This window comes from Teleopsis dalmanni, chromosome 2 (assembly GCF_002237135.1).
Source record: "Teleopsis dalmanni isolate 2A chromosome 2, ASM223713v2, whole genome shotgun sequence".
NCBI lineage: Eukaryota > Metazoa > Arthropoda > Insecta > Diptera > Diopsidae > Teleopsis > Teleopsis dalmanni.
In genome coordinates, this window is record NC_051847.1 from 138,576,518 (window position 1) to 138,587,051 (window position 10,534).

A 10,534-nucleotide genomic window follows, 5' to 3' on the forward strand; every position below is an offset into this window, starting at 1 on the left:
AAAAAGGCGCTAATAAAAATTAAAAACTACCGGAAATTCAAGGTTTTTCGGTTTTTGTTTAAATTCATGTCTATATATATTATTGAGAAAAAATTAATTGAATCCACTTTTCAGACAAGTCCCGCTTTTTTAAATTTAATTAATATTAGCAGTGATGTATTGGAATAAATAGAAAACAGAATAAAACGAGAAATTATAAACTACAACAAACATCAAAAAAGGAAAGTAGGCTGCTTAAATATTCAATATTTTTTTTTAGATATTTTTAGAATAACATTTAATTTTGCTTATTTCATTTCATATTTCATATCTAAATTTTAAAATGTCCCCCTAAAATGTCAAACAGAGATTCATTCGTCTTGGCAGCTTCCAAATCATTTCGAATTAAGTTAGAACTTATAAAGTAAAGGATATTGAATTTTTAAATAAGTGAGTAAATGAAATGTTAGTATAATAGAAATATATAAATATAATCTTGAAATTTTCATTGATTAGGATATCCTGAGATAACCAACGGAACACAGCAAGAGAAGTGTTCAATTAAAAGCAACTATTATGCTTAAGACTTAAATATGGTGAATCCTTATGTCAAAAACCTTATTAGGGGGCGTAATAATAACATCAATTACAATAAATCTACAGATTATAAACTGAAAACTTCTATTACCAATGACTATTATCATGTTAAAGTTGATGGTTTAGCTAATAATAACACTGTACCAAAAAAGAAAAATCCAGTGGCTTTTATCCTTAACACTATAGGTGCAAATAAACACCATGACCATCTAAAAACTAAAAAGTCAGTTTTTATAGATACTACACAGTTTAGTAATATATATTCTGTTATTGGCAACAACAGCTCTGTGGATGAACTAAATAAGCCAAATTTATCACCAGTTTCTAGTCAAGAATCACTTCAAATAGGTACTAACTCAAATCAAGAATATACTGTAGATAGTCCAAACATATCACCAGTCTCCAGTCAAAATTCATTTCTTTCAGTGCCTGATTCAAATTGGGGATGTATAAGATATAGTCCACACGTGTCACCAGCAAGCAGTGAGGAATATGTTTTACTTAAAAATGAAGTGAATCAAAAAACATTTCAATCAAATCATAAGTTAGATATATCCAATTCTGAAAACAGTTTAAATTTGTCACCAATCACTAGTCATGAGTCATTACAACCACGCGATGAACACAAGATGCCAGAGACTCGTTACAATTCAAATTTATCACTAGCAATTAATCAAAAATCACTTTCAACTAATTATAAACTAAGTGTGGAAAATATCTGCCGCAGCTCAACACAATCAATCATTTTTAGTCGAGAATCACGTTTATTATATGATAAATTGAATGTAGTAAAAGACGTCCATAATCCGGAACCATCGTCCGCATTAAGTCTAGAAGCATTTGTACTACATAAAAAATCAGTTGATGAAATTAATATTGCAGAAAAAGAGTACAGTGTAACTCTACCATCATGTTCTAGTAAAGAATCACGTTCCTCGAACACTGAGTTGAGCGTAATATATATTAATCAGAGTCTAAGTCAATTGTCAGCATCCAGTCGAGATGAATCAACAGTAGTAGATACTGAGTTAAAAGCAAAAATCAGTAATAACACTCCAAAACCCGAACCAGTGTCTTATGAAGAATTGCACTTAACACTTGCAGAACTAAAAAAAACATTGGAGGAATGCAGACTGCCTAAGCATATGTATTATAACCAACAGCAGGCTCCTTCTATTCCAGAACCATACACCTATCGGTCCGGTGAAAATCCTTTTGATGAGGGAAAAGAAATACTGCCAATTTTGCTAGAAGTTGGAAACTTAGAATGCTCTAAGCTTGTCTATAATCTTATAACAGGGAAATTTAACTTACCCTCACCAAATTTACATGAAAAAAGAGCTTCAGTTTTGGACAGTACATGCATAGAGGCATTGAATAAACTCATTTCTGGTAAATTTGATATACCCAAATCGTATGCAGATCGAAAGGCAATACTGAAAAATACGTTTGATGAAAACATTCATCAGTTTGATGATATAGACTCTTTCTTATCTAACATCAGTGAATCTATGCATGAGGTGCATAACTTCTTTCATACTGATAAGTTTAAGATAACTGAGTGATATTATAAATCACTCAATCATCAAGTTAAGACAATATTTTAAACAACAACTAATGCAAATTTTATACGTAAATATTTAACAAAACAGCATTCAAATTATAAATAAAATATTTACAAAACTTGTGGTTTTTTTCTGTCGTTGTTGCAGCAGTTGTGTTTTCGTATTATTTCTTTCTTTTGATATAATTATTTATTCTTATTAATAAAATAGTGAACTTAATCCTATTCTTTACATATATACTATTTTATATATAGTACATAAGTATTATGTACTATAATACTGTACTATAAATAGGCACAAAACCTTAAAATGTGTTAGAGTTCTCATCTAACGAAGGAGCGTCTAACCTATGAGTTAATTAAATGTCATTGTGCTTTATAAGTTACAGATAGTAACATCCACGTATTTCAAAAATATGTTAAACATTAAATTTAATATTATATTAATTTAAAAGGTTTTCTAGAAACTTTTTATCTAAGCCATCAGTTTACAATGCAGCAAGAAACAAGTCTGAAATAGCTTGGCTAAAGTTTCGCAAAGAGATTATATTATATTCTATATATTATAATGGCTATGGAGACATTATCAGTTTTGCGCACCATTTTCCAATAACTGGCCACTAAAACGATTTAGAAATTTAGAATTTTATTATTTATTAATTTGTGTGTTTTTCAAAAATTAAAAAGCAGGTATCCTTATTCAGAAATTATTGTACGAACATTTTTCGTTATATAAGGTTAGGTTAGAATAACGACCTTGTACAGCATAGCCCACTTGAGCACAAATAATTTTTTCTTGCGATGGCACTCATCTGACTTACACGCAAGATCAAGACCTGTTATGTACGCCTAACTGATCTGCGGATAAACAACATCTAAGAAAAAAGACACGACTGCCAATTTAAGTAAAAGTTTACTAACCTAACCCCTTTCAGCAAAACCAAAATCACTACACATTTTGATTAAGATCTCATTATATGTCTTCTTAATATGCACTCGCTAGTCAATATCGACCAAAGCAATTAAGTTCCGGTTAAGTTAAATCAGCTAACTGATATTTTTCTTATCTAAATTGAAGCAAGTAAGTCTTGTAGTTTAACAAGAATCATCTATTCAGACTTATTCAGTTATCACTAAATACTTTTGTTTGATAATCAGTTTACCAATCGTGAGTAGGTATAATAGACAGCTTATATATGGCTTTAACTATTTGAGCATTTTCTTAAAATATTGGAGACTTTATTTCAATATATGCTTTTTTTAACATATAACACATTAACAACCTGCATCTCAGTAATTTTGTTTGAAGTCAATCTCACACGTACAAATTGGATCTTGAGAAAAGTATATATATTGTAATAGCGTTTGCGATTGGTAAATCTGAATGGAATCTAGTTTTACTCTCGATCTGTCAAATTTTGTACTCAATCGAAAATTTTTGGAGCATTTCAACATTTCTGTAGTAATATTAGTAGACATTTATATTCTTCATAAATACAAGTATCGAATCATATCACACTATGTGTCAAATCATATAAAACAGATGTTAGTTTAAGGGTAATTTTGCTACTCCAGCGAAATATCTTAGGCTTTCAAATATTAATCTCGTGTGTTATACATTTTACCCCAGCTTTACCAATCGAAAACAAAAATTGCACTTATAGTGCTTTAAAAAATGTAACTTGATTCAAAAAATTACCCTGGGATTACTAATTAAAACGCTATACAAATACCGAACCAGAATAATAAAGCCAAATGACTAATAATAACGACAGGTGTAAAATCAGTGACTACTGTCAGAATAGCACTGAAAATTTACAATGATAATTTGATAGAAATAAAAGTATTAATAATTGTCACGGGTTATATATAAGAAAATTATAATAGTTTCACGTTAGATGGATTTTTTTATTATTTCCTGAAAGAGAAATTAGTTTAGAACAGAACCTACATGTTAAAAAGCTTAACCAAAAGATTACGAATTTGCTAAGCTTTTTTGAAAATAGCTTTGCAAGTTTAACAAAATATTAACGAAACTTTCAAACTTTTAAAATAGTTCTTTGTACCCAATTTTTTCAAAAAAGGTAGTTCACAATCTGAAAATTAAAGTCAGCTATAATAAGTTTTATTCAAATGTAAAAAGTACTCTACTCTTCCTTTTAAGAGTAAGGTCCTCTGCGATTGTCCCAACTATAGGCGTAAGCTAGACGGTAATGGTCATGTCACCAATAGACATTCATATGACGAATGGTCACAGGAATTTTACGTTCTTTTTAGTTATGCCCAAGAGGCATCTTATACAGAGAGTCATAAGACAATTGTTAATCTTTTATTTTTACCAATATTTTGTTTATTTTTTTTTATAGCAAATTTAAAAGATAATAGTTTTTGTGTGGATATGCTTACATATCTAAACTAAAATATATGGATTTACTTGTAATAAGAGTAATAATACAAATTCTGACTTTTATTACTAAACATCATGAACACATTTTGCCCAACGTGATGAGGCATTGATATTGTCATCACATTGAACACATTTTAATAAAAACTTCTCTCCTCTCGTTCACAATTTTTACCCACTTTCATACTTGTCAATACATGACTCTCTTTTTAATACGACACTAAGCAGTTTTTAAACTGCATGCTCCACTTCAAAATCCAAGTTACTCTCATTAACGATTACCTACTGGCACTCAGGCGGGGATATTCCGCCCGGTTACATGATCGACCTACTCCAATTTAGCATTCTGTCATTTGACTAAGTATTATTCATGGGGTATAAGCCTCTTCATTAACTTTCATTATACTTCGATGTTCCAAATTTAGCTACTTCCATTATTCCTCTCTTTAAGCGCGGCTTGAGCAAAGCCGATTGTGGAGTCTTAAATGCCAACAACGTTTGTGTAATAAGTCAACCCTTTTATTTATTTATGTTTCCTCCCTAATAACTATTTATTTTCTTACTTAGATACAGTCAGTGTTCTAAGTACTAAGTGTATTTACCCTTCAACTCTTTGCTGATGACTGGAATGAGATCCTCAGCATCATAAACAACACGATCAATGGTTGCAATCTTATTATGCGAAGAAATAAAAAGATGACAGTATACCTATGATTTTCAAACAGCAAGCCATCTGATTTATTTAAATTATCAAATAGTATTTTTGTATTATTCTTTAAGAATTTAATTATTTTTATTTTCTGTTTACTAAATTTTAGTGAAAATTTTTGAAGCAGACTATGTTTCGAAAAGGGCCATAACAGAATTATTTCGATGTGTACTCGGAATATTTCTAGCAAAACCATTGCCAATCAAATATGATCTGAGATTTTGATTTGGTTTCCTAAATAAGCTGGGTAAGTTAAAATTTTATGCATAGTTCATTGTCATGTTTACTCTATTATTAAACTATTATGAGCAAATATGTGACTGGTGACATTTATATATGTGTTAAAACTATTGAAAATCTGTTGAAAACTTTTTTTTGATAGATATATCATAAAATCTAGAGACGATAATTTGCTCACTTAACGTAACTAAATTGTAGCAGTAAAGTATGTAAATTGATGGTCCTTAAAAAGAAAACACCAACCCTACTTTAGTGTCTCAACTACGGACTATAGAAGTGAGATTTTTAGTTTCACTTGCAAGCTTTATCAATACAAATATTGCTATATAAATACATCCAAAACAATATTACTACCAATATGGGCAATTTTTTCTCACAAATCGTTAGCTTTTTTACTGGTAAGCCCAAAGACAACAATTTAACAAACACAACGTATATCTATGCTGCTAGCAGTGATTTGATTATCACCGATGAAGGTAGTGACAGTTTAAGTGACATAACAGAGTCTAGTAGTGGAAGTCTTAACGTCAATCTAAGCGAAACACGATTAGCTGTTCGAGAGTCACTTTCAACTGACATGGCAATGGAGGCCCCTTCAATTCAAAATAGATTGGCTATTGATCTCTTTCGCCATGAAGACTATCAACATAATCGTATTCAAGATCCAGATAGTAATCCAGTAGACCGAAAAGCTGGTGGAGATGCAGTTGTTCCACTAGAAGTAATGAATTCTGAAATGCCGCAAACTCAACCAAATCCATTCGATAATTCTTATGAACAAACTATCTCAGAATTAGAGGACATATATTCTCATCTGTCTAATATTGAGGCAGTCATGAATAATTTCCAAAATTTGGTTGACACATTTCAAGAGTGGGGAAGAAATGGCTGAAAAATGGGTTTTATTTAATGAACGAGTAAAAAAATTATTTAAAAATAATTTCAGTATATTTTGAAACAAAATTTCTTTAATAAAATGCATTGAATTTATTAATGCTTTACTTATTTATCCAATTTTTATTTATTTTATCAATAATATTTTTATGTCAGTTAATAAGAAGTTGGCGTAAATAAGCACAAATGTTCTATTTGTCATTTATAGGTGAGAAAAATTAACTGTAATCTGTTAAATCGAGTCTATTAAAGAAATATAAAAATCTCTTATTTAAGAATGTTAGGACGAGTCTCGCAAACATCCTACACAACAGATATTTATATCGGAGATTTAAAAATATGCATATTTAGACAAAAGATTCATAAACATGAACTTTCTTAGTCGTATTGGATTGCAATGGAATTTCATTTAGCCCGAATTTTAGATAATAAAATAATTTCATTTTTAAATTAATTAAAATGCATAATAAGCATTTTAATATCAAAAATACTAGGAGATCATAATATTTAGGCAGGTTAGGTTTTAGCTTAGAATAAGTATAAAAACTATATAATTTTATTTAATAAATGCAGATTCAACTAAACATTGAGTCTTTCACTTTACTTGATTTAAGTTAGCTAGTTACAACCTAGTTATATAGTTATATAGTTGCAAACACTAAAGACGCTTTGCTGGGCTAGGGCTACGTTTAACTCTCTTCGGAAATTGTAATTCAATCCAAACACTTTTGTACGTGACAACTGATTTTTTCCTTTTATCAACAGTCTTTCAATAAATACCTCGTCCCACCAGGCATATGTATCCACTTTTATATGTATATATATATGAGTTACGTCCCCCTCAGATACACAGTACAGTATAATGGGTAACAATGTATAAATATCTAACAATGTATAAGTATCCATATTGGCAACAAATTGTTGCCAACAATGTATAAATATCTATAATGGACAATAATTAATAAGTATCAATAATATAAACATAAACATCCCGTGCCGCTGAATTCAAAGTGTCATTTGAATCACCGCGCCTGAGTGAAAAGCAAACATAAACACAAATGTAATAATTACATTCCATAACTTATCGCACTCTAAGCAAAGACAATCGCCTATAGTAAAAATGTACTCATTTTTCCAAGCTCTATAATTGAACTTTTGTTCAGCAACCAAAAAATTGGCAAAGCTTTTGACACATGTTGAAAAGACCAAAGCTGTTTTGTTAAATTGCTTAAATTGATATTTTTTGCAACATTCTGTTACAAACGTATGTTGATAATGATTTGGTACTTTATGCGAAAACAAATTACCTTGTATGAATATTGTTTTTAACATCGTTTATCTTCTTCTTTTTGTTTTCAATATGGGTATAGAGACAAGAACTTTTGCTTCGTTTTAATAAAAAAAAAAATGCAATTATCTTGCTGCTGAATATTGATACGAAATGAAATAATAAACATGCATTTTTTTTTTGTTATTAATGCACTGAATCAAAATTACAGCTGTAATCCAAAAAAAATCTTATGCATAAATTTGTCATTTTCCTAATGTTTAACTCGATTCTAATAGCAATGATAATGATTTGTGTATTGTTTTTCGTAGGAGGACAAGGAACTGTGAAATTGTGTTACTTGCAGAGATTTTAATACAACTAATTTTGATTTTGTTTCGCGGAGTAATATCGTGTGCGGTCCAATTTTAAATTTTAATTAATACTTATTCATAAGAGTAGTTTTTTTTTAAGTGTTAATTTTTAACATTTTTCGATTTTTGTTATTTCAAAATATAAACTTATTGTTAGAAATGTCACATTGAAAATGAGATAATGAGATATAACAATATTGAAGGTTGCCTATCTGCTGGACTAAATGTGAGAGGGTTAGTTTGTGATCAAAGCCCAACAAACCAAACCCTTTATAGAAAACTCGATATTTCTAAAAATAATCCCTTCTTTATTTTTGAAACTGGGAATGACAAAAAAAAAATATTTTGTTTCTTTGATATCCCTTACATATTTAAATCGATTCGTAATAATTTATTGAAATATCGTTTAAAAGATGGTGGTAATAATTGTGCCAATGGGGAAGTTTTGAGAGAGCTGTAACGAATTAACTCGTAGTCATCTATTGACTCTATACATCTATTCATCTATTCGAACTTAGCTGTTCAAGTGCTCAGCGCCAGAACAGCTGCGGGAATTCACACTGGCATAGAATTGAATTTATTTAATAAAAATAATTAGTCGGGTGAGGTACACACAGAAATATTCATCAGTTAATGAATTCTGCTTTATTATTGGAAGAATAATTTCTGTTAATTTAATATATGGTTCCAAATACTCTAATTGTGAGGAAGATGATGATGAATTGCTTGGCATAGATTGGACTACAATATCTGTGGACCATAAAAATTAAATGGAAGCGACTGCTGGAACTTTCAATGAAGAAGAGATTGAGGATGAAGCAGTTAACGAAAATGGTTCGGAAGAAATAAATTCAATTATAGAAATCAATTCCGAAGATGGTTTGTTGCCTGTGCTTTCTGATAATGCAAATTAATATTTTGCAGGATATATTTTGCATAAGTTTTTTAGAAAAACTACGCTGAAAAATTGCGAAAATTGCAGAATAGATTGTATCAAATCGGATAATGTAATTAATGAGCCTTCTGATTGGCTTCTATACTTCAAAAATTATGGAAGTGATGGTAATTCTTGCTCGCTTTTTGCTCCTTCAAATTTTTTTTATGAATTGTGTAAGCCAATTGTTATAGTGACGGAATCTTACTGTTGATAATAAATTTTTGTGTTTTTGATGATCCATATTGGTACAATTCAGAACATTCATGCTATGAACACAGATTACTGTTGTTAAAACATTTTCTTATGGTATTAATTCGAGCCGTTTGCAAACGCAAAATTAAAAAGTTTTGCCAAAAATAAATAAAAGCGTTCAGAAGGAAAGACTGCAAATATTGCACCAATAACGGATACCTGTGTTGCGAATACCTGTTGTGTTTATTTTTGTGTTAGCACAAAAGATTCATATATATTCCTAGTATTAATTAGTCAACTTTATTTTCAACTTTTGTAAATTAATTCTTTCTTGTAAAAATATACTGTTAAGATAGATGTTAATGTAAGATGTATAATTTATAAAAATAAATTTATTATTTTGTACATATTAATAAAGATCATAATTAAAAATGATAAATATTATTACTATGCAATTTTATTTCAAAGGCAGGTGCAGATATTGTATTTTTTCCGAGTAGAAAATCAACAATGTACAATAATAAAGCCTTTTATGTGATTTATTTACATAAACTAATACATATAAAAATGTCATGCAGTCACTTGCAACCAAATTAAGTAAACATTTCTTTTCTTGAATTTGTGTCTAAAATTACCAACAATTTCCATCATAAATGTAATATGCATGTGTTTAGCAACATTATTTCAAGCAATATTGCCCTGAGCAACATTGTTGAGGAATATCAGACGGCCATCAGCTTGTTTTAAATCAAAGCTTTTAGAACAATTTCTAAAAAGGGCATTTCGTATCTATATTATACATTGTCATTGCTCTAAGCATAAATTTAAGAATTGTATCATTTCACAATTGTATGAAATATGCTCTAAAGCTCTTTTCATAAGATTTAGAAGTCAGTCTTGATCCAACTCACATTTGTAACACACTTAATAATTTTACCAATAAAATATAAATTTAAAGGTCTTCATTCGTGTAGTTTTATTACAAACAAGTTTTTTTTTACGTTTTTTAATATACAAAAACGAAATTTATGTATATGAGTACGTAAGTCTTTATTTAAGCTGCTTGTTAGTTAAGCGGTTTAAAAAAAGTTGGAATAAATAAACTTTTAAAATAAGCGGTTCTTCTTTTGCGATATGTGTACAAAAGAAAAGGCCTATAGTTACTTTTATGGGCAATATTGGGGATTCTAAGAATTATTTTTATTTAGTATTTTTAGTAGTTGGGAACATATGTATATTGCATAAAATGATTGAATTTACTATGACAGTCTGACGAAAAAATCCAAAACTGAAAGAATTTTTAGCAAAGCATTAAGTGAAATCACTGTGTACAGTACAGATAAGAATTAATTAGTTTCATTCCAGAGTTGTACCACA

General features: G+C 29.5%; 2 protein-coding genes across 2 annotated transcripts; both read left to right on the plus strand.

Annotated features, from left to right (window-relative positions):
• The first annotated feature begins 294 nt into the window (after positions 1-294).
• On the plus strand, positions 295-2,224 carry LOC119685381. The gene is made up of 2 exons (XM_038099644.1): positions 295-429; positions 496-2,224. Exon 2 carries the CDS (start codon positions 573-575, stop codon positions 2,139-2,141), a length of 1,569 nt encoding a protein of 522 aa, XP_037955572.1. The 5' UTR covers positions 295-429; positions 496-572; the 3' UTR covers positions 2,142-2,224.
• Positions 2,225-5,339: 3,115 nt separating this feature from the next.
• LOC119682058 lies at positions 5,340-6,433 on the plus strand. The gene is made up of 2 exons (XM_038095401.1): positions 5,340-5,500; positions 5,636-6,433. The coding sequence occupies exon 2, from the start codon at positions 5,852-5,854 to the stop codon at positions 6,383-6,385; it is 534 nt and encodes a 177-aa protein (XP_037951329.1). The 5' UTR covers positions 5,340-5,500; positions 5,636-5,851; the 3' UTR covers positions 6,386-6,433.
• Positions 6,434-10,534: the final 4,101 nt, after the last annotated feature.

What these genes read in the sequence shown, in the direction of transcription:
- LOC119685381 (XM_038099644.1), top strand. Translation starts at nt 573, where the DNA reads ATGGTGAATCCTTATGTCAAAAACCTTATTAGGGGGCGTAATAATAAC.
- LOC119682058 (XM_038095401.1), top strand. Translation starts at nt 5,852, where the DNA reads ATGGGCAATTTTTTCTCACAAATCGTTAGCTTTTTTACTGGTAAGCCC.